This window comes from Aptenodytes patagonicus, chromosome 4 (assembly GCF_965638725.1).
Source record: "Aptenodytes patagonicus chromosome 4, bAptPat1.pri.cur, whole genome shotgun sequence".
Taxonomy (NCBI): Eukaryota; Metazoa; Chordata; class Aves; order Sphenisciformes; family Spheniscidae; genus Aptenodytes; species Aptenodytes patagonicus.
In genome coordinates, this window is record NC_134952.1 from 31,931,147 (window position 1) to 31,955,293 (window position 24,147).

Below are 24,147 nucleotides of genomic sequence, written 5' to 3' on the forward strand. Positions count from 1 at the left end.
TGCAGCTCCATGCTATAAAAAGCATTTAACATCATCATTCAGATAAGATAGTTCCATATCAACAAAAAATGCACTGGCAAAGTTCCACTGGAGTTCATGGATTTAAGATAATTTTCACCATCTAAGACCCATGACCTTATATTTAAAACAGAAGGACTCTTTTCCTGTGTGTTTATCTTTCATGGATAACTAATCTTTTCCTGCATCTTAAATTAAGCAAATACAGATCAATGCAGAATTTTAAAAATAATTTTGGAAGTGAAACAGAGCAGGGAGCCTGTTCTGGACCGTGCCTTCTGGGTTACTTCTCATTCTTCTCCTTTATATTTTGGAGTCGTACAGATAGTAACCCACCTCTTCCCAACGAAAGCCTATACTATTTTCCCTGTCATCTACCTATTCCCCAATACTTTCAGTCACTTTCAGCATATGAATCTATCTTCTTCCAGTAAAGCAGGAGATTGTATTACATAATTTGTAATATGTAATTTAAGAATATTTTATCTTGAGTTAAAGTCAGTATTGGGAGATCAAAGGCCCTTTCTAAAGAGCATCTGTGGGAAGCTAAAATAGGAGGGGAGAGAATAGCACTGTGCATCCTGGAAGAAGATCTCATGTCAGTGTTAATATGTGTAATCACATTTTAGCATTAACAACCTACTTGGGGGGGGGCGGGGTTGCCCTTTAGCAGAATTAACAGCTAAAGACAGGAAACTAGAAGGGTTTTGACTAATAATAACAGCTTTATGAAACCTTGTCCAATCTTTTATGGCTGCCTTGTCCAGTCTTTATAGATCTAGCCAGAGACAGTTACATTTTGTGGCTGAACTGAGAAATTACCAAACTGTAACTTCTCTTTTAACCTTGGCCCTCATGAATGATATATTATAGAAGTATACAGCATGTTGTTTTGTAAGTAAGCCAGAAAATAGAAGTACATTCAGCAAGACTCTGTTGGTCAGTAATGTTTAATGCTTTCAGTCAAGTGGAAAAAAGATACAAAATGATGAAATCACAGTTTTACATATTAAAAGTCTACATTTTGGCAATTTATAAGAATCACTTGGAAAAGGTGATTTCTGTTGTTCTTTATTGGTCATGGCCCGGATAATACATTTTATCAGCCATACCCTAAAGGCATACGGATATATTAATGTGAATAAGTCATACAGTTTAAGTAATCTGTAATGATTTCAGCCTTTCCTTAACTCTGCATACAAGCATTGAAGAAATATGATATTAATTTACATTAATAATACTAAAAATGAGTTAAGTGTATTGATCGTGTGGAGAACCTCCGTCACAGCGAAGTTTGAACTGGAAGGTAGTTCCAGTTCTCACTCACTTCAGCAGTGGCTACAAGTAGCTACGGCCAGATTTAGACATCATTTCTCATGGTTAGATGCCAAATCCTAAATTTCATGATCACTAGTCACAGAGTAACTGTTCCCTCTGAATTATCACTGGCATCAAAGACTGTCAGTTACTAAGGGTGCTTCTGCTTAGGGGTAAAGCCAAAATCTGAATGCTTTTCACAGAAGTTATCTTAATCATGATGCTGTGGCCAAACTGAATTACAGCATGCGGTCAGAGATGGACTTCTTCGTCATTTGAAATTCTAAGATACTGTCATATTGTAATGTATCGTATACATCTCTCCTGGTTTTGGCTGGGATAGAGTTCATTTTCTTCCTAGTAGCTGGTATAGTGCTGTGTTTTGGATTTAGCATGAGAATAATGTTGATAACCCAGGGATGTTTTAGTTACTGCTGAGCAGTGCTTACAGAGAGTCAAGGCCTTTTCTGCTTCTCACCCCACCCCACCAGCGAGCAGGCTGGGGGTGCACAAGAACTTGGCAGGGGACACAGCCGGGACAGCTGACCCCAACTGACCGAAGGGATATTCCATGCCGTGTGATGTCATGCTCAGTATATAAACTAGAGGAAAAGCTGGCCGGGGATCTGCTGCTCAGGAACTGGCTGGGCATTAGTCAGCCGGTGGTGAGCAATTGCATTGTGCATCACTTGTTTTGTATATTCTTTCATCATTTTTATTATTTTCCCTTTCTTTTCTGTCGTATTAAATTGTCTTTATCTCAACCCACAAGTTTTACTTTTTTTTTTAATTCTCTCCCCCATCCCACTGTGGGGGGTGGAGTGAGCGAACGGCTGTGTGGTGTTTAGCTGCCTGCCGGGTTAAACCACAACAGTCCTTTTTTGATGCCCAATGTGAGGCACGAAGGGTTGAGATAACGACAGATCTGACCAGAGCATGTTAAAACAAATTTGTTATAAGCATTCATTATTAGGTTAATAGTCGCTGGTTGCAATGTTGATGTATTTGCTCTCAGAGTTGTTGTGCTTGTTCTCAGAGTTGTGCTATGTAACACCTTCCTTGCTGTACACGTTCCCTGTTGTGCTGTTTATCACCTCTGGGAGCTAGATTAAGGTTATCATTATGCTGTACTGTGTAGCACTGGCTTATGATGTGATAAAATTACTGGCATGAGACTAACCTGGTATTTGTACTTAGCATTGCTGTCATCTCCGTACTTCAGGAACCACCTCTTGGAAACTATTAATAATTACACTTTTTACCTTTTCTCCTTGGAGAGCCAATCTATGGGGGAGACAAAGGGGGACACTTTCCTCTGCTCCTTCACCTTCCCCTTCTCCCCCAGGCTACTTACAATAGCTCTTGAGAATTTTGAATATCCTTGGGATGTTGAAACCAGCATGTTCCTATTGGTATGTCTCCTGAATGTGGTTCAGGTCTTGTTTAAGGATAAACAACTATTTAAGAATACCACCCAGAGATCTGCCCCGAGGCTGGATAGTTATGAGTGGCAGGGTGTGTGGGATAGGATGGGCAAGTACCTAGGACAGTGGGCACCTCCAGTGTTTTGGAACTTCACCCCTGAACAAGTGCGGAATCCTTAAAAGCTGTCACCCTGGCAATTCCAGAGAGACACAAATCACTGCAATGTGCTGGGGCCTGGCCCATGCCTACCAAGCCCTGTTCAACACCATTCAGTACCCTCAAGGGGAAGCGAAGGTCTCTGGATCTGACGACAAAGCAACAGGCACTGCGGCTACGCCAACCCCCGCGACACGCACCGCGGTTACTCCAACCCCTGCGACAGGCACTGCGGCTACTCAACCCCCCCGCAACAGGCACTGCAGCTGAACCACAGAACCAACCCGTGCCAGTATCAGTTGCCCCTGATACACAAGAAGAAATGTTGGAAGCAAAAGTCAGCTCGTTTAGTAAGGGAAGAAACTCTTCCCCTACTAAGGGAAGAAGTGGACGAGGCAGACTACACCGAAGCAGGGCCATCATGAGAATAGGAGGAAGAAGAGGCAGAACCCATAAATGAGATGGAAACCGCCCAATCCCTATCCCTGAATGAGCTCCAAGACATGCAAAAAGATTTCAGCCATCGTCCAGGCGAGCACATTGTCACCTGGCTGCTCCGATGCTGGGATAACGGGGCCATTAGCCTGGAATTGGAGGGTAGGGAAGCCAAGCAGCTGGGATCCCTTTCTAGGGAAGGGGACATTGACAAAGTGATTGGAAAAGGGGTGGCTACTGTCAGGTATGAAGGAAAGATATCCTTTCAAGCAAGACGTTATATATCGCCCATGGACCACCATGGAGAGAGGTATCCAATACCTGAGGGAATTAGCTGTGCTGGAGGTGGTTTATGGTGACCTGAACAACAAGCAGTTATCCAAAGATCCAGATGAAGTCGAGTGCACATGACCCATGTGGCGGAAGTTGATATGGAGCGCACCAGTGTCGTATGCCAACTCATTGGCAATACTGACCTGGAAAGATGAAGAGGGACCAACGGTGGATGAATTGGCTGGCCAACTCCAGGAATACGAAGGAAGTATCTCTTCCTCCTTCATTTTGGCTGTGGAGAAACTGTCCTGGAGGTCCAGCAACTCAAAGAGGATATGTCCTACTCCCCACCTGTACGGATCAGTATCTCATTAGGAGTCAGTGTTCTTCTGCTCAAGAGAGAGGTTATAGAGGGTACACACCATGGGGCACCCTGTGGTTTTACCTGCATGACCACAGAGAAGACATGAGGAAGTAGGATGGAAAACCTACCTCAGCCCTAGAGGCACGGGTACGTGAGTTGCAAGGAAAAACAATCACAAAAGGGGGTTCATCCAGGAAAATTGCTGCTCCAGTTTCCAGTGAGCAGTTCCCCAGACAGAGTAGAAGGGCTGATTTTACTTCCGATGTTAATAAAGGGACTTCTGATTCGCATTTACAAGAAGTGAGTGACAAATACTATGACCAGGACTAGAGGGGCCACGCCTCCAGCCAGGTGGAGGAAAGGGACAACCAGGTTTACTGGACTGTGTGGATTCGGTGGCCTGGCACATCAGACCCAGAGGAGTATAAGGCTCTAGTGGGCACCGGTGCACAGTGTACCCTAATGCCATCAAGCTATAAAGGGGCAGAACCCATCTGTATTTCTGGAGTGACAGGGGGATCCCAACAGCTAACTCTATTGGAGGCTGAAGTGAGCCTAACTGGGAATGAGTGGCAGAAGCACCCCATTGTGATTGGCCCAGAGGCTCCATGCATCCTCGGCATAGACTACCTCAGGAGAGGGTATTTCAAGGACCCAAAAGGGTACCGGTGGGCTTTTGGTATAGCTGCCATGGAGATGGAAGAAATTAAACAGCTGTCCACCCTGCCCGGTCTCTCGGAGGCCCCTCCTGTTGTGGGGTTGCCGAGGGTCAAAGACCAACAGGTGCCAATCGCTACCACGACGATGCACTGGTGGCAATATTGCACCAACCGAGACTCCCTGATTCCCATCCATAACCTGATTCGACGACTGGAGAGCCAAGGAGTGATCAGCAAGACTCACTCACCCTTCAACAGTCTCATATGGCCAGTGCAAAAGTCTAATGGAGAGTGGAGACTAACAGTAGACTATCGTGGCCTGAACAAAGTCACACTGCCGCTGAGTGCTGCTGTGCCGGACATGCTAGAACTTCAATACGAACTGGAGTCAAAGGCAGCCAAGTGGTATGCCACAGTTGATATTGCTAATGTGTTTTTCTCAACCCCTTTGGCAGCAGAGTGCAGGCCACAGTTTGCTTTCACTTGGAGGGGCGTCCAGTACACCTGGAACCAACTGCCCCAGGGGTGGAAACACAGCCCCACCATTTGCCATGGACTGATCCAGACTGCACTGGAACAGGGTGGAGCTCTAGAACACCTGCAGTACATTGATGACATTGTCATATGGGGCAACACAGGAGAAGAAGTTTTTGAGAAAGGGAAGAAAATCGTCCAAATCCTGCTGAAGGCTGGTTTTGCCATAAAACAAAGCAAGGTCAAGGGACCTGCACAGGAGATCCAATTTTTAGGAATAAAATGGCAAGATGAACGTTGTCAGATCCCAATGGATGCAATCAACAAAATAACAGCCATGTCTCCACCAACTAGCAAAAAGGAAACACAAGCTTTCTTAGGCGTCGTGGGTTTTTGGAGAATGCACATTCCAAATTACAGTCTGATTGTAAACCCTCTCTATCAAGTGACCCGGAAGAAGAACCATTTCAAATGGGTCCCTGAGCAACGCCAAGCCTTTGAACAAATTAAAGAGGAGATAGTTCATGCAGTAGTGCTTGGGCCAGTCCGGGCAGGGCAAGATGTAAAAAATGTGCTCTACACCACAGCTGGGGAGAACGGCCCTACCTAGAGCCTCTGGCAGAAAGCACCAGGGGAGACTCGAGGTCGACCCCTAGGGTTCTGGAGTCGGGGATACAGAGGATCCGAGGCCCGCTATACTCCAACTGAAAAAGAGATATTAGCAGCATATGAAGGGGTTCGAGCTGCTTTGAAAGTGATCGGTACTGAAGCACAGCTCCTCCTGGCACCCCGACTGCCGGTGCTGGGCTGGATGTTCAAAGGGAGGATCCCCTGTACACATCATGCAACTGATGCTACATGGAGTAAGTGGGTTGCACTGATCACACAACGAGCTCGAATAGGAAACCCCAGTGGCCCAGGAATCTTGGAAGTGATCATGGACTGGCCAGAAGGCAAAGATTTCGGAGTATCGCCAGAGGAGGTGACAGGTGCTGAAGAGGCCCCACTGTATAATAAACTACCAGAAAATGACAAACAATATGCTCTGTTTACTGATGGGTCCTGTTGTCTTGTGGGAAAGCATCGGAGGTGGAAGGCTGCTGTGTGGAGTCCTATACAACAAGTTGTAGAAACTGCTGAAGGAGAAGGTGAATCGAGTCAGTTTGCAGAAGTAAAGGCCATCCAGCTGGCTTTAGACATTGCTGACTGAGAAAAGTGGCCAGTGCTCTATCTCTATACTGACTCATGGATGGTGGCAAATGCCCTGTGGGGGTGGTTGCAGCAATGGAAGCAGAGCAACTGGCAGCGCAGAGGCAAACCCATCTGGGCTGCCGCATTGTGGCAAGATATTGCTGCCCGGGTGGAGAACCTGGTTGTAAAAGTCTGTCACGTAGATGCTCATGTACCCAAGAGCTGGGCCACTGAAGAACATCAAAACAACCAGCAGGTGGGACAGGCTGCTAAGATTGAAGTGGCTCAGGTGGATCTGGACTGGCAACATAAGGGTGAATTATTTGTAGCTCAATGGGCCCATGACACCTCAGGTCACCAAGGAAGAGATGCAACATACAGATGGGCTCGTGATCGAGGGGTGGACTTGACCATGGACACTATTGCACAGGTTATCCATGAATGTGAAACATGCTCTGCAATCAAGCAAGCCAAGTGGTTAAAGCCTTTCTGGTATGGAAGACAATGGCTGAAATACAAATATGGGGAGGCCTGGCAGATTGATCATATCACACTCCCACAAACCCGCCAAGGCAAGCGCCACGTGCTTACAATGGTGGAAGCAACCACCGGATGGCTGGAAACATATCCCGTGCCCCATGCCACCGCCCGGAACACTATCCTGGGCCTTGAAAAGCAAGTCTTATGGTGACATGGCACCCTGGAAAGAATTGAGTCAGACAACGGGACTCATTTCCAAAACAACCTCACAGGCACCTGGGCCAAAGAGCACGGCATTGAGTGGGTGTATCACATCCCCTATCATGCACCAGCCTCTGGGAAAATCAAATGACACAATGGACTGTTAAAGACTACGCTGAGAGCAATGGGTGGTGGGATGTTCAAACATTGGGATACGCATTTAGCAAAAGCCACCTGGTTAGTCAACACTAGGGGGTCTGCCAATAGAGCTGGCCTTGCCCAGTCAAAGCTTTTACGTACTGTGGAAAGGGATAAAGTCCCTGTAGTGCACATAAAAAATATGCTGGGGAAGACAGTCTGGGTTAATCCTGCCTCAGGCAAAGGCAAACCCATCCGTGGGATTGCTTTTGCTCAAGGACCTGGGTGATGCGGGAGGATGGGGAAGTCCGATGTGTACCTCAAGGGGATTTGATTTTGGGTGAGAATAGCCAATGAACTGAACTGTATGATGTTAATTGCTGTATAATACTGTATGTCATCACTTCTATGGTTGCTATGTGCCATATCAATGGTATTACAGTAAGAATCACCCAGATTAATGAAGAATGAACTTTGATGAAACCGAGCAAAGTGCAGCAGTGATGGAACCAGAACTGGCTTCAGCGTGCAACAATCCAACACCACACACCATCTCTCCTGCCCTGAAGGACTGTTATGACAGACGGACGCCAAAGTCATGGACTAAATGAACTCAACGGACATTTTATAGGATGGCCCATAGACTAAGGGAATGGTATCTGTGTGTGTATGTATAAAAAGACAGGAAAAGGGGTGGTGACTAATTGGAATGTATTGGAAAGTGTAGGACCTGGGCATGACATAGATGGTATAGAATAAGGGGTGGATACTGCCCTGGTTTCAGCTGGGATAGAGTTCATTTTCTTCCTAGTAGCTGGTACAGTGCTGTGTTTTGGATTTAGTATGAGAATAATGTTGATAACACACCCATGTTTTAGGTGTTGCTAAGCAGTGCTTACACTAAGTCAAGGACTTTTCAGCTTCCCATGCTCTGCCAACTGAGAAGGCTGGAAATGTACAAGGAGCTGGGAGGGGGCACAGCCAGGACAGCTGACCCAAACTGGCCAAAGGGATATTCCATACCCTGGGACGTCATGCTCAGTACATAAACTAGGGAAAAGCTGGCCAGGGGGCTGCTGCTCAGGAACTGGCTGGGCATCAGTCAGCCGGTAGTGAGCAATTGCATTGTGCATCACTTGTTTTGTATATTCTTTCATCATTACTATTTTCCCTTTCTTTTCTGTCCTATTAAATTGTCTTCATCTCAACGCATGAGTTTTACCTTTTTTTTTCCGATTCTCTCCTCCATCCCACTGCAGGGGAGTGAGCAAATGGCTGTGTGGTGTTTAGCTGCCTGCCAGGTTAAACCACGACAGCATCTTTCAACTCCAGGTATACCTACATTTCTTTTGTGAACAGACTTGTCTCCTAAAAGATGTAAAACTTCTTAATAACTCTGCCATGAGGTCAGTTGAGAACACAGACATGAGATGCAAGTTGACGTAACATCGGTTTTGCTTTTGGTGCAACCGATGTTATTTCTCCCATGGCATTTTGCTATTCTGTTACGAACTCTTTGATGGCAAGAGTTCTCTCATCACACTCGCATGTAAAACACCTCTCACAGGTTGTAATACAGAAAGATCGCATTTGCATTATTTTTCTTGCTGTTTTATGCCTCATAGTTACACAACAGGGTTTTACCTAACAGTTCACAGCTACTGGAAGGAGCTTCTTCCCCCCAGCTCTTTAGAGCTTGGCGAGGTTTTTCAGGCCCTTTTTTTCCCCTACCTGAACCAACCCACCTCAGAGTCGGGCAGGAGCCACCTCAGGAAGGCGCACCCAGGCACAGTGGAAAGAAGGGGGACCACCCCTCACCACGGCACCGCCAGACAACCTCCGGGGCCTCTTCGCCACCAGAGAAACTCCAGGGCCTCACGGGGTTTCCTATTCGAGCCCGTTGTGTGATCAGTGCGACCCGCTTACTCCGCGCAGCATGATGTGTACAGGGCACCCTCCCGTTGAACGTCCAGCCCAGCACCGGCAGTCGGGGTGCCAGGAGGAGCTGTGCTTCAGCACCAACCGTGTCACCCGCCGGCGAGGCCCGGCTCAAACCGGGCCCGGCCGTTCACAGAAGACCGCCGTACAGTTACCGCTCCAGCCTAGCAACGCCGCGTACCCCCCACGTAGGCTTTTATTGCCCGGGCCGGCTCGGCGCTGCTTTTAGGGCCACAGCGCAAAGCCCGCCCCGCGGCAGGAGAACCAACCGCACCCACGCCGGCGGCCGCCCGCTCCCCTCCGCCTTCCGCCCGCTCCCCTCCGCCCTCCGCCTTCCGCCCGCTCCCCTCCGCCTTCCGCCCGCTCCCCTCCGCCTTCACACTCCGGCGCCGCGGCCAGGCCAGCCCCGCCCCGCCCCGCCCCTGCCCGCGCTCCTGCCCGCGCTCCTATTGGCTCGATCCGCCCCTCTCTCTTCCCCCACCCCGCTCGGCGGGCGGGCGGCTGTTACAGGCGTTACGCTCATCTCCCCCAGTAGGGGGCGCTGTGCGGGCTTCCTAGCCTTCCTAGCCTGCAGTCTCGCTGCTGGCGTCACGTGAGCGGAAGCGGCCGTTGTGGGCCGCGCGCAGCGGCGGGGAGTTGCGGCCGGAGCCGGAGGCGCCCCCCCTTCCTCGTCCCGTCCGGCCCTGGCTCCGCGGTGAGGGCGAGGCGGCCCCGGCCCCCTCCGTCCCTTCCCCGGCCCTGGGTGGGGGGGCCTGGGGCCGCCGGGCTCGGGCTGGAGCCGCGGCGGCTGCGCGGGGGGTTGTCTCCGGGTCGGTTTCTGCGGGGCTCGCAGGTGGGAGGCGGAGAAGCTGGTGTCGGACGGGCCCTTGGGGGGCCGCCGCTGCGATGAGTAACTCTTCTGAGTTCTCCTGTTAAATGATTGATCTTTTGATTGATCGGTTCCAGGGGATGTCACAGTTAGGCCACGCTCTCGTGTTACGTTTTAGCCTGGTAAGATGCAGGAGTAGCATGTTTTCCTGTTTACGCACTTGGAGAGGTTAAGAAGTGGTCACTAAGTAGCCTTACCAAATTGCCCTGTTGAATCTTTCCCATGTATTTCCTGGACAGGCTATGTCTGTGATGTGATGTCTTTGATAGATTTCATGTAGCCGAGGCTTTGTCTGTAACATCACTGGAAAAAAAAATGCAGCAATGTCTAAAGGGATTCATTAGAGGCAGCACGGTCTGAGATCTCTTGAAGCTTTCTGAGGAAGCAGCTTTATTTCCAGCTCCTTGTGCTTAATTCTGTGTTCCTTTGGGACAGCAGGAGTCATGTGTGAAGAACTTAGTGATGTACTTGGTCCTGGCACATTGTGAAGGTTTTGGTGGCTGTGACTAAGGGGGCTGAGTTTTTAAGAGAAGTTGGACTGTATGTCAGAGCAAGTCTTTGATCTTGCGTTTAACGTGTTTTATGGGAATGGTCTATTTGGCACAACCTGGACAACACGTGTTAGCACTGAAATGGGAGGGTTAGTGAGTTGCAGCAGTCTGAATGTGATGTTGAGCAGAAAGTAAAATCCTAAATCAGGAAGGAAAGGGGGGATACTTCTGAAATGCAGCAGGTTGTTGGCACTTTGTGTGTTCATCTTGCGCACCTGTTGATGAGTAGCGGGAATGACAACCTAATGCAATTTGGGAAACAAAAGCCGGGCCCAGTATTTGATGAAAGGGGGGGAAAGTCGTTAGCAGCTATGGAGTGTTATATTGCCATAGGGGTGTCATGTAAACAGCATTTCTTTGAATGCCCTGAGCGCTGTACACTTGGCAATACAGATTGCAGCCTGATATATTGGCCCTTGTTTTCACAAAGCTCTTGGGTTACTAATCTTTAAAACTACTAGATTCCCTAAGCTGAGAGATGTGGTGGTGGGACATAAAAGGCTAAAAGAAAAGTAGGTGCCTTTTCTGTTTCAAGTGCCAAAGGAACCTTTTTGTCTTTGCTGTGTATTTGTCAGAGAAAGCAACCAGTGCATCTCCAAGAGAAAAATCCAACCTAAAATTTAACTCCATATATTGTTTTGTTGTCTCGGCCTCAGGCTGTGTAGCATGTTATGTATATTAATCATGTTTTAACACACTGTAGAATTTTAAAGCACAAGTTCAGAGTAATATTGGAGCTTCTGTATTTAAGTGAAAGCATTGGAATGTGATGTCTAAGTGTTGCTCTTTTTTAGTCTACCTAGAACCTCTCTGTAGCTTGAGGAACTGTTCTGAATCAGGTGAATATTGTTAGTTCCTTAATCTTCTGGAGCTTGGGGGGGTTTTAGGTGTTTTCTTGTTTGATTGGTCTCTGCAAGCTTGAGTATTGGGTGGTGTCGTCCCATCCCCCCCTGCCCTGCATTTCTAGAATCTGGTGGGGACTAGACCATGCTTTGCTAGGGAACCAGGTGATTATACTGAAGTCTATCTCGGAAGTCTCTTTCAGAATTTTGTGACTTCCTTGGGATTTTATTCTTGTTTGGTGCACGGTTAATTTAATGTTGGTCTTATTTTACCTCTGCAAATCCTTCATCATAAATGAACATGCTAGAAGTACAAATGCTTTTCTCTGAGCCTGTTGCATACTTACTTGAAGGCATTGCCAAAGAAGTTCAGAACTCTCAGTGAATGTTTTTAAACAAACCAGTTGTTAATGCATCCCGCAAATCTGAACAGCTTTCTTTTCTTACAGCCCCTTCTTCTCACCCTTCACTTTCTCCCACTGTTGGATGCTGTTACTGCAGAGGTGAATCACTTGAAGGGGGAACCCTGTGAACAGATCCACCACCCCCCACCTCCCCAGTCTCTCTCTACCTCTTTTTCTGCCCCTCTACCTCACCTAAATCACCTGAAAACTCTATTCTTAATGAGAAGAAAAACTAGAAAGCAAACTTCTGTGTGTTGTTAGGAAAGTACTTTTGCTGTTAATGGTGGATGTACCTCATTCATGCAACCTAATGGTCTGATTTGGTACGCGACTGCGTCATTGGCATTAAACTGTACCTGCCAGTGTACCTGAAGGTGTGAAGGGCAGCCCGTGATGTCCTTGTACAATCTCCTGTGTTTGCTGTTACAGGCTATGAGAGTGAATAAGTAATGTCTGTTTACTATCTTTCAGCAGGAGTCTGTCTCTTTTAGCATTTGGTTAGAGTACAGGGTTCAAGTCAGCACTTGATTCCTGGAAGAAATCTCTTGATTTATTACTAAGCGTATGTGCTTATTTTCTCTTTTTGAAATATCCTGTTACTTCCTTGCTAGGTAAGAAACTCCATAATCAAAAGGAGTGTTCCATTTCTGAGCTCCAGTCCATGCATCTAAGAAAAGGCAGCAAACTAGTCAAACCTAATGGACTTATCTTTGCAAAACTGTGTTGTGGCCTTTTCAGATCTAGACGGCCTTGAAGTTGACCTTTCTACCAGCTACAAAGATGTATTTCTTTATTCTGCATTACTGTAACAATTGCTGGACCCTCATTTGAGGATAAAGAGGAAGAACAGCAGCCTGTTACATTTAACAGTATGTGGTAGCTGGCAAGAGCAGTGAAACAGGTCTTTGCAAAACATTAAAACACAAAACAAACCCTAAGCTGTATTTCTAGAGGCTCAGAGATTTGTTGCCTTAGGTGTGTAGCTGTTCCCATAGTTTGTGTCTTCCAGGAGCTGTTCTGTTATAAGGAAGCTTTTATGAAAGAGACTTCAATATCCAGAAGATAAATCTGACTTAAGAAAAATTTATTAAATTCTATTAGATGGGCCCTCTGCAATGTCTTGTGTTTTTATTAATTTAAAAAAAAAAAAAGTAATGCCTGCTTGCTGGGTAAAGTTAAGTTATAAACACGGTGCCACTCATATGGTAATAATAAGGTTCTCTCCAGGAATCGACAATGATGAATTTGATAACAGATCACCACCACAAATGTTCTTTACAGAGGTATCAAACCTGAGAAAACTCTAGTACAGACTGGAATTTTTTTTGTTTGGTTGGCTTGGGGTTTTTTTGCCACCGAATAGAATGTGATGTACTTATTCTGCTTTAAGAAAGCTGTTTGAGCAGGATACTTGAGAATTCCCATAACATGGGATCAAGTACTAATTTAGAATTTCTCTTACAATACCAAGGCAGGAAGGAGTGAGGAAGCATGCAGGGAGACTGATCCTGAATCAGAATGATTTTTCCCTCTATCAGAAGAGAATTAGGAAGTTTCATTTAAAGTCATCACTGTAGTGACTTTAGTTTCACATTCTCCATCCTGTCAAATTTTCTGGGTTTTTTTTTGTTCACCTGTCTTCATACAGATTTTTACTGGATCCACGGCATTCATACCCATTCTAAAATTCCACTACTTAGTGAGGGAGTCTTTTTTTTTTTTTTTCTTGATTCCCATTTCAACTTTTTTTGTTAATGCCTCACATTCTACTTTACTACTAAGAAGCTTTTTGTTCTCCATTCAATTAGGCAGAAGGATCATCCTGGTGTTGATAAATTACAGTTGTCTAACTGAAGTAAGGTAGTAAGCTTTATCTTGGACTTTTTCCTAAAGTGGGCTGGTCTTCTACCTAAATCATGCTCGTCTAGATTATGATTCATTGAGTTAGCTGTAAAATTTCATTTCAAAAAACTGTAGTTGCTGTAAGTAAATGACTGGTTCTTTTTTTTGTGTGTTAAATGTGCCTGAATGTATTATGACTTCTTAAAATCTTTCAGCTGAGAGAAAATGACTGCAATCAAGCATGCTTTACAGAGGGATATTTTCACTCCCAATGATGAACGCTTGTTGAGCATTGTGAACGTGTGCAAAGCAGGCAAAAAAAAGAGAAACTGCTTTTTGTGTGCCACAGGTACATAGTAATACTACACCGTATTTCGTGTCTTCACCTTTGTTTTTTATTCAGTTGCATTTGTCTTAGCTTTACTTACAATATTTATTCTTGCCCCATATAAAACAGGTACTTTCCATTTCTAATGGAGAAAATCAATTGTAGCTTATACTTCCATTATTGCTTCTATTAAAAAAGAAACAAAACCCTGTACTTTTATTCCCAGATCTCATTGTAATTTGAAATTAAAGAGTCAAAATTGTTTGTGTGGGACTGGTGGGCTTTTGAAGCAGGCTTTATGTAGTGCTTAAAGGGGGATTTAGGAGGCAGTTAGGCTGATCAGCCTAAATAAAATGCAGTAAAGAGTATTGGTTAGAGTCCAAGGCAGAGGGCTCTGGAAAGGCACAGTAACTGAACTGAAGTCTAATGTTCCTTTGAGTGTATGTGTATTATATTATGTCTCTTCAAAAAAATTAGGTGCTTTGGGTCGATCTGTCAATAAATTAGCTTGCTAGAATTTTTTTTTTTTTGACTGAGGAATCTCAGAAAATGTTTTTATTCTGACTATAATCTCCAATTACCGCTGTGCATTGTCAGTTATGTGGCCAAGGTCTGAGGTCTGCTGCATCAAAGAACTATCTGTAAATTGGGTTCATTACTTCCCAAGCTGTATAAAGATGTATATCTGGTTGACTGAGACTTAAACTGAGCTGTGGATATTGTGGATGAAAATGTTTCAAAGCGTCTCTTTTCATCAAATAAATATTATGAAATCTCCCCCACAGATAATTCATTTCAGAAGTTGAAATACAGCAGAAACAGATATTAAGGTGATTTGTGCATTTTGAAATTACTCTTTTACTTCATTTAACAGTGACAACGGAACGACCAGTGCAAGTAAATGTGGTAAAAGTGAAAAAATCCGACAAGGGAGATTTCTACAAAAGGCAGACTGCATGGGCACTTCGAGATCTCGCTGTTGTTGATGCCAAAGATGCTGTTAAAGTACGTGTAACTTTTTTTTGTTTAGTGCTCTGCTCAGAACATCCTTTCGGTTCCAAGTTAGAGTTAACTTCCCTGATATTGACTGCTTTAAAGCTTAGAATGATAACACATTAATTAGGAATTAGGATGATACATTCCTGTGCTGCTTACGCCTGCGTTTTCTTCCTGCCTTTCCAAGAATATAACCCTGGAAAACTGAGTAAGAGTAGTCTAGATCTGCTTGACTAGCAGTATTCTGAATATCTGCCCTGTTTATTGTAGTGATCTCTCAGTGACTGTAGAGTGCTTGTGCTAAGGACCAGTACTTTTTTGTTTGTTTCAAGTCTTATGTAAATTTTTACTCCAAGCTTAGTTTCCCCTTAAAAAAAATTTATTATCGTCTTACTAATGACATTGAGCTATATGTAGTGTTTTTTGCTAGGACACTTAAAACATTCTTAATGAGCAGTATATAAGCTTCAAGGTGAGCTCTTACATCTGTTCTCCAAATCATGACATTGGCCATTTGTTGGAAAGTGTCCAGTCCTGAGGTGGTGTTCTTTTCCATAGAACAACAAGAGCCACCTATTTTTGGCCATTTAAATTCATCTGTTGTCATAAACTAAGATGTACAAACAGGCAGAGGTGAAAATCCTTCATCCTGTGATGTCTAGTTTTATGTTCTGTTAACTGGTGATTTGGAAGAATAGTGCAGAAAACTATGAAGTTGAAAATTCTTTGATATCCCCCTGTCCAAGTGTAGGTTAAATATGTTTTGTTATTTCAGTTATCCACATACTTGTTGGCTACATTTTAGATTTTTCCTTGCTGTTCCTAAATACTGTGTTGGAGAATTGCTTCTATCAGTTTAAGGTTCCGTTTAAAATTATACCATCTTTCAGGGCTTTTTCTTGCAAAACAGTTTGGTTAACTGTTTTCAGAAATGTGCTGTAATGTATATACCACTCTAATGAGAGATTTTGGTATTTTCTTTCAAAAAACAAACGTTGAATGCCAAACACTCTCATATTAGAAAATGTCAGAATTAAAGTTGATAGGTGCATCATGTTTTGGTTTCCACATGTGATCCTATGCAACTCTCTTGACACACGCCTTTCCTGCACTAGTTGTCAGACAACTCAAATTTTATGCAATGATGGTCTTTGTTTAGAAATGTATGGTAATGATATTTACCAAGATAAGCTACAGAAAAAAAACAGAACTGCTTTTATTGCGCTGTACAGGAAATACCATTTCCCTTCGTATGCGGTTTCATATGCAGCCTGCTTCTACAGATAGTAGTGACAACATAAGTAATAAGTAGCAGCAATAGTAGTTTTTACAAACTATGTATAAGTAAGAATTTAACATGTATCTGAGGCAATAACATTTTTCATCAGAAGGAGGCTGGACCTTGTAAAATGCTTGGAATATGGTCTTTAAAACAGACTGTTACCAGTTACAGTCCATACTGAGTTCATAAGTGGCTGTAGAAAGGAAAGTACTTTATTCAAATGTTGTCAAAGCAGCATTCTCATCAGGCAATAAATGTAGTTGAAAATACTTCTATAGTAGTTTTTTTACTGTTAAAATACCAAATGGTCTTTTATATCCTGTTCAGCACTATCAAATACTATCATATCTATAAAATATATTAAGTGCTCGTAATTTTTTTCCCTTGCCTATTTCCCTAAGTCTCCTTGAATTGTGTTGTATATGTTGTCAGTAATTCCAGCTACCGTTTTTAGTTTCAGAAGGCTAACGTAAGGCATTAGTCATTCTGAGGACAGTGTTTCAGGGCAGACAGCGCTGTCAAATGTTTCTTGAAACTCTTACAGATCTTACAGATCTCTGTGTTATGTGTTATTGTTGCCTTATCTGGCTTGACAAAATACTGTCTTCATAGCGTGGATTCTGGTTTTTCACTTCAGTGTTTTTAGCACCTTTGTTAAGGTGGATCAGGGTGCCAGAGTTGGTGTATCAGCTTAAGGTTGGCATCCGTGTAATTTCATTTTTATCCTGTCATCTCAATAATTAAATGAGTGAACAATCTCTGCTGCTCAGAGAATCATTTGACTGTTGAGCCTGTAACATATCTCATCTCTTGCAGGAGAATCCTGAATTTGACTTGCATTTTGACAAAGTGTACAAATGGGTTGCAAGCAGCACAGTGGAAAAGAACACCTTCATTTCATGTATCTGGAAACTCAATCAGAGATATCTTAGAAAGAAAATTGACTTTATTAATGTTAGTTCACAGCTTTTGGAAGGTAAATTTCTACAACTATGTTAAGTATAAAGTTTAATCATTATTGATGTAAAACAGATACACTAAAAAAAAAAAGAAAATCATAATCCTGACCTTTTTTCCTATTCAATTTTATTCTTTTATGTTTTCTAAGTCTTCAGATAAACAAGGGACTAGATAACAGATTTTCTGTTAGAAAACTGAGAACTGAGACAAAATACTTCATTAATGAAGCTCTAAATTTTGATAAGCTTATTGTATTTCTAAGATTCTGTTTCTTGAACAAAATAAAATCTACCTGCAAGATCTGGTAGGTCTAAATGCGTACCAAATCTGCTTTTGTTCCGGTTTTCACTTCCCCTGAATTAGAAAAATGCTTTTAAAAGTGACACTTCAGTAGCATGCTAAAGGTTATGTGAGGTTTTATGTGAGGTTTCCAGTTTATAAACTGTGAAGCATGTATTAAACTGTAATAGGGTCCAGCAGAATTTATGTGACTGGTTGCTAAGAAGGCTTTGTATCTTGTTCCCTCATGCTCTATTAAATATTTTTATGATCACATTATTTTTTAATAGTTAAAAATTTTTAGTAGAGCCTAGTGAGTAAGCATATCTCACGTTTAGTCTGTCAGAAGTGGTTAAACTGTTGATATTAAATACTAGACTGGCTTGTGTGGAAGAACTTGAATTAGAAATGTAAAACAGGAAGGACAGCATTTCTGTATTTTGGTGTTGACTGAAATTTGTTTTTAACCAATCTCTAACTTTCCAAGTTCTTGAACTTAAAAATAGACACGCTGTTCATGCTTTGTCTAGCTAACATTCTCTGCTTCCTTTCCTCTGCTTTTCCATACCTTTTAATTCTTCAGAACTGCCTAAAGTTGCAGAAGGTGCGTAACACCTTTTTCCTTTATTCTGCTTTGTAAGCAATTTTTCTTAAATAATACACTTTAAATAGTGCTTTGGATAGCTTATCAAGTTGCTAGAGATAAGAGATGTTTCAAATGTCCTAAACGCTTTCTGGCTGGACTGCCTTCATGTTCTCTAAATAGTTTGTCAGCATTTGAATGGCTTGTTGAATTAAGCAAGCACTGCCATGAGAAATCATAGTTCATTAAAACATTGTTATATAATTTTCAGTTACCTCAGTACTGATTTTCCTGCTGTGAAACTTACCTTGAGCATCAAGATATTTTTTATTTATTCAGTGATATATTTCTTAATCAACTTTCATGTGTTTCCCTTATGCTCTGTCTGCCAAGGGAGAATCTAACTTGTACTGGTCTTCGGCTAACAAGTCTAGTGTAATGCTGTAATCTATTCTGATGCTGATTACCAGCGTGAGAGGTGAATAAACTGAGACAGTATGTCCCTTTGTACATGCAATAAAGGAAGGTGGCTATTTGTATTTTGCTTATGTTGCATAATTTGGAAAAGATCACTGTTGGGAACAGTTCTGGAAATCTTAATGAAGCCCGTGGAAGACTGAGACTTGAAAAAAGCGTACCTAGGTAGCAGGTGCTTGTTATGAAAGTTAAATGGATTCATTTACTTAAAGATAGTTGAACATGCTTAAGTACTCTCAAAATGCATGTGACTTTCTGCACTGATAATGTGTTTTATTTCCTTTCTCTACCTAAGAATCTGTTCCAAGTGGAGAGAATCAAAGTGTAGCAGGAGGTGATGAAGAGGCTGTGGATGAATACCAGGAGTTAAATGCAAGAGAGGAGCAGGATATTGAAATAATGATGGAAGGGTGTGAATATGCTATTTCTAATGCTGAAGCCTTTGCAGAGAAGTTGTCGAGAGAGCTACAAGTGCTAGATGGGGTAAACATTTCTTCCAATGTACAGCGTGTTAGCATGTTGAACTGTTCTCACTGATACTGTCTACGTAGTGTTCTTTGAAAAGGTAGCTAACATGTTCGGCCACATATTTAAATATAAATGTATATCTGCTCCTAAGCAGAGCTACGTCCTGTCTATTATCAGATTTTGAAGATCTTCAACTTTTGCTCTTTACCTTCCAGGCCTGGGGTAAGTCGCAGGCTTTCGAATGAAGAGTTGAGAAGAAAAAAGAGAGGCATTCTGCGTATACTTTTCTTGAAGGCAGGGGTGCAGGGAGAGAGAGAATAGATGTTCACGTCCGCGGATGTAAACTCTTAGGCCTAAAATACTACTCTCAGTGTAATTAGGAAACTGGCTTAGTCTAATAACGTTGCAGTATTCAGCTGTCTGTAACAGTACCAGATTGTTTGCTATTTTGTTTTTTAAACAACCCAATGTTCTAGAGGTCACTTAGAAAACTTAAGGAGGTGCAGGGAATACAGTCTTCAGGGAACAGTTAACAACCTCCTCAAATTGTCAAGTTTTATGTTTCTCTTACATTTTGAAAATGGCTCTTATCATAGAGATAGTTGATCTTGCAACAGAAAATGTGACCTTACCACCTAAGCTGTTTTTCTGAACTAAAAATGTGCCAGTATAGTAGGGATTACTGTTTGGGTTTTATTTTTGTGCAGATCAATACTTCAGTTCTAAGAACTTGAGCAAAGTTTTGGGTTTATATCTTCATGAAATAAAGAAGTGTCATAGACTGAGGGACTGCTGTGTTCAATAACACTTTAAATGAGAAGTACTACAAGCTTATATTGTTTTGTTGCTTTCATCAAGAGTTTTGGAAAGTGTTTATTTGACAGTAATAGAGACAGAAGGAGGTATCAGAAAGCTTTTGAGATATAAAAATGTCTCTTAAAATGTTGTGGCTTAATTTTCTGTCCAGGCAAATATCCAGTCAATTATGGCCTCGGAGAAACAGGTGAATATCTTGATGAAGTTGCTGGATGAAGCTCTGAAGGAAGTTGACCAAATTGAGCTAAAGCTGAGCAGTTACGAAGAAATGCTTCAGAGTGTAAAAGAGCAAATGGATCAAATTTCAGAAAGCAACCACCTAATCCATCTCAGCAACACAAATAATGTGAAGCTGCTGTCAGAGATAGAGTTCTTAGTGGTAAGCATTTTTATTGTGTTTACTATGGTTGTTCACATCAGGTATAAAATTCGTCTAGGTTGCTACCCTCTTTAGCAACCATATATGAGTTCATTTAAAATAATGAGTTTATTTTTCTGTTTTATTATTGCACTAACTTCAGTAAGTTTTTTGTAATGATGGAATTGTATTTATCATTCTTGGTTCAGCAGCCTAACAAACTAACCTGCTTACGGCTTACCCATTATTTTGTAGAATCACATGGATTTGGCTAAAGGTCATATAAAGGCCCTTCAGGAGGGAGATCTGACATCTTCTCGAGGCATTGAGGCCTGCACTAATGCAGCTGATGCCCTTCTGCAGTGTATGAATGTAGCTCTTCGGCCAGGTAATGTTTTCATTAGACTACAGTCTAACATACAAAATTTGTCATGGTAGTGCCTTTATTGTATGTGCCTTTCCAACTAGTCTCAGATTTTGTTTCTGTAGATTTGAGGGAATTGTGACCTCTGGTTCTTTTGGTTCCCACGTACAATATATTACTACATATTTTGTACTCTGTGAAGTTCTTTTTGTTTTTAGGACATGATATGCTTCATGCAGTGAAACAGCAACAGCAGCGGTTTAGTGACTTGCGTGAGCAGTTTGCACGGAGACTTGCCAGTCATTTGAACAGCGTATTTGTTCAGCAGGTATTATTTCTTACTATTTTATATGAAGTTTTTGGTCACAAACTTTTCCTGAGAAGAAAAACAATCCACCTAAAATTGGACATGTTCTGTGACGTAATCAGTAAATGAATGGACTGCTGGAGGCACTTCAGGCAGAGAGATTACTAAGCATACCAAACTATAGTTGCCTACAGAAGTCTCTTACATTTAAAAAAAAAACCCAAAACACCTCTCTTTAGTGGGTTTGCTATCTGAATTAAACACATGTGATATATGAGGATTTATTTTAATTGTAAAGCTTGATTAATTGAGGAGAAAAAGCATTGACTTTTTTGTTAAAGGGTGTCAGAGGCTGAGAACATTCGAGTTCTTGCTGTCTGAACTTCAAGGGCCATAAAAAAAATCAAAACCCAAAAACATACAAAGTAAAATGTCTAAACCTTGATTTTTGAGCCTTAACTTGAAATATTCAGAAATCACTGTACCAAGACTTGTTTCCTAAAGGCTAGATGTCTCTTTTAGCATCAGTTTAATTTCTGTATTTTTTTATCTCCAATTAGTTTACTCAGACCCTCCTTCAACTCTATAACAGGTCCTATTATCTTTCAGTTCCAGTGAGTACATCGGGTTTGATACAAGCTTTTCTAACTAATTTTTTTGAGCTTGACTTTTCTAACTAGCAGCTGCATCTTTGGCTTTACAAAAATAAATTTATCCTTACCAATTGCACAGCATCAGACTTACGCCCCTTCTCACTTCCATTATTTTTATCAGCCCTCAAGCTTTGTTTATCTGTTTGAGATAACATTCCTCTGATCTGATCTCCAGAAATTACTAAGAGACAGATTGAGATGTGTGGAGGAAGAATATTTTCAGGAAATAGCAATATGTGTACAACTGTACAGATACTGCAATTGTGTGAAATTGTAATATCTGTAAATAAAAAATAATTCAGTTTTTACACATATTAGCGCAATCAAAGTTTTAGAAGTTTTTGTTTTTATGTATTAGACTGCGTGCAGAAAATGGAATAGAGTTATGCTGGATAATTGTATAGAAAATTGCATGTGAGAGTACAAGCCTGGCTTTTTATGGCAAAGATAAGTGCTTCCTATATTTTCTTCACTTTGTGGAAGAATTCCAGTTCTACAGCATGTTAAACTTTTTGCCTTTAGTTTCTGTTCTTAAGAAGGTATGTTCCTCCTGTTACTTTTCATATTTTGAAAAACTGAGCACAGGCTATGTGTCCGGCCTCTAAATGAGCAAGTAGAAGCTACGTTGTGCAAGTCCTGTATAAGTGCGTTCACAGAGTTTCAATATTGGACTTGCATATGAAAATGGCTGTTTAACAGAATGCCTTTTCTGATGTTATGTTCTGGGGATTTTATTTTTAAAAATGGTAAGAGATTATTATCACTATGTAATAATACATGTATTAGATTAAATACTTCTAAAGCGACTTTTCAGTGCTATTGAGAATGCTATTACCAATTTGCAATTTATTTATTTATTTATTTTTTAATTCTGGTACTAATAGTGTCCTCACATTGTCTTTCATATAAACTTGCCCTCTGAAAAGTTTCAGCCTGCTGTTAGCTGTGAGGTATTAATCAGCAGATAAAAAGTAGGATCTCACTGTAAGGTTAAGCAGGAAGAGTTCATTAACTCTTCATTAACTCAAGAGATGAGCCTCTGCAAAGCCTTTTTTCTTTTTGCAAAAGAAAAAAAAAGTTTGTGTACTTCATTTTGAGGTACAGATTCAAGTGTTGGAGGTATAACAGATTTTTGTGTTATCTTACTACAATGACCTTTTTTGATTAATAAAATACAGCAATTTCTCAGTCCCATGTTTTTGAAAAGTCTAACTGGAATACTTTGTTACCTTTAACATCTGAAGATTTGCATTATTTTTTTTAGACCGTTTCTTTCAAAAAAATAAAGCACTTCAGAAAAAACTAAGGCAGATAAAGATTTCTAAATTAAAATGGCAAATGAAAACACAATGATGTCTAGGTAGCTGCTAATACAAGCAAGACATAGCTGCTAATACAAGCTGATTATGATATCTGATATTCTGATTTGGAACTCATTAGATGGAAAACCAAAGTTGCATTGAAATTTCAGCCTAAATATATTATCTTAGAAGTATGAAATTGTTCTTTTTTTTAAAAGCAAACAAACCCAATGCTGTGATTCAAACTACTGTTGTAAGATATTAAGGTGCTTCATCTCCTTTACGTAAAAATGAGAATAAATCTTAAAAGCTTTAAACAGAAATGTAACTTTGGATTGCCATTCACTGCAGTGTTAAAAACTGTTTGCAGTAACTGTTACTAACAGTTAATGTAGTTGTCTTTATTGTGTCCTAATAATATTTGATTAACCTTACTGTGTGTCTATAACTTTAAAGATTTTTTTTTTTAAACAACCAGGTTCAGCATTGAATTAGAAGGCAACTCTGGGCTTTCTGCCTTTGAAATATGAAATAGTTTGAAGCTTTGAAAACTATGAAATAGTTGAATAACAAACTTGCAGTATCATTTGGTAACAGTTAGTATAAATGTATGTGTAGTGAGAGGAAGCCTGTTAATTAGGTGGAGAAGGTACACCTAGAAGCTCCATAATGTTTTGGAGCAGACTTGGAACAGGACATAATTTAGGACAACCAGAATGATTAGTCCTGTGGAAAGTTGGCTTGGAGAGAGAAATTTATCTTGAGAGGCAACTTGTCATCTAGCTTTATGAAGAATGCAACTGCTAAGCAAAAATAAAAAGTTGTATGTAATAAAGGGACAGGAATAAAATTGTTAGATGAAAGAAGCAATAAAAATTTGGATAGCTGAGTATTTTCTAGCAGTCATATGAACTAGCCTTTGGACTGACTTAGTTGAAGAAAGTGGTGAAAGCCACCAGGTAAATTACCTTAAACTATAATGAACTTGAACATTAAAATGCATGCTGTAGGAATGTTGCACACCAGGGGATAGGAGAGAGAACCATAAATGGTTTTCTATATCTAGTTTTTTATAAAAGCATATCAAAGCTCTGTTGAAAATATTTGCTATACGCATGCCCAGAAGTACACGCAGAATCAAGTATGACCTCGGTAATCACATCAGCAGCTGTGTGGCTAATGCTGGCTGGATTCCAATTCCAAATTATATGTTGCAATAATTACACTTTACAAAGTTAGCTTTTTGTTGGAGTCAGACTACGAGATTGTTTTTAGAAGGGAGATTAACAGTGTGACTCTTCCCCACTGTCTGTGAGAATAAATGAATGAAGTTGTCTAGGACTTGTTTCTTTGGGTCCATTTGTGTCTCAGTTTATGTAGTTAAGAGAACAGGACTTGA

At 41.6% G+C, this 24,147-nt stretch overlaps 1 protein-coding gene across 8 annotated transcripts in view; it reads left to right on the forward strand.

Annotated features, from left to right (window-relative positions):
• Window positions 1–9,671: 9,671 nt before the first annotated feature.
• Window positions 9,672–24,147, forward strand: part of EXOC1 (exocyst complex component 1) — a 34,469-nt gene continuing 19,993 nt past the window's right edge. For 2 of the 8 annotated variants that reach the window (XM_076336278.1, XM_076336281.1), the window contains exons 1-10: window positions 9,672–9,763; window positions 13,792–13,925; window positions 14,779–14,909; window positions 16,999–17,158; window positions 18,005–18,025; window positions 18,777–18,964; window positions 19,917–20,144; window positions 20,379–20,511; window positions 20,706–20,815; window positions 21,355–21,408. In XM_076336278.1, the coding sequence (XP_076192393.1) occupies window positions 13,802–13,925; window positions 14,779–14,909; window positions 16,999–17,158; window positions 18,005–18,025; window positions 18,777–18,964; window positions 19,917–20,144; window positions 20,379–20,511; window positions 20,706–20,815; window positions 21,355–21,408 (1,149 nt within the window). In that variant the 5' untranslated portion in view covers window positions 9,672–9,763; window positions 13,792–13,801. Of the gene's footprint in view, window positions 9,764–9,935; window positions 10,060–13,791; window positions 13,926–14,778; window positions 14,910–16,998; window positions 17,159–18,004; window positions 18,026–18,776; window positions 18,965–19,916; window positions 20,145–20,378; window positions 20,512–20,705; window positions 20,816–21,354; window positions 21,409–24,147 lie in introns of those variants that run through there. The other 6 variants (XM_076336282.1, XM_076336284.1, XM_076336283.1 and 3 more) reach the window with 4 other exon arrangements.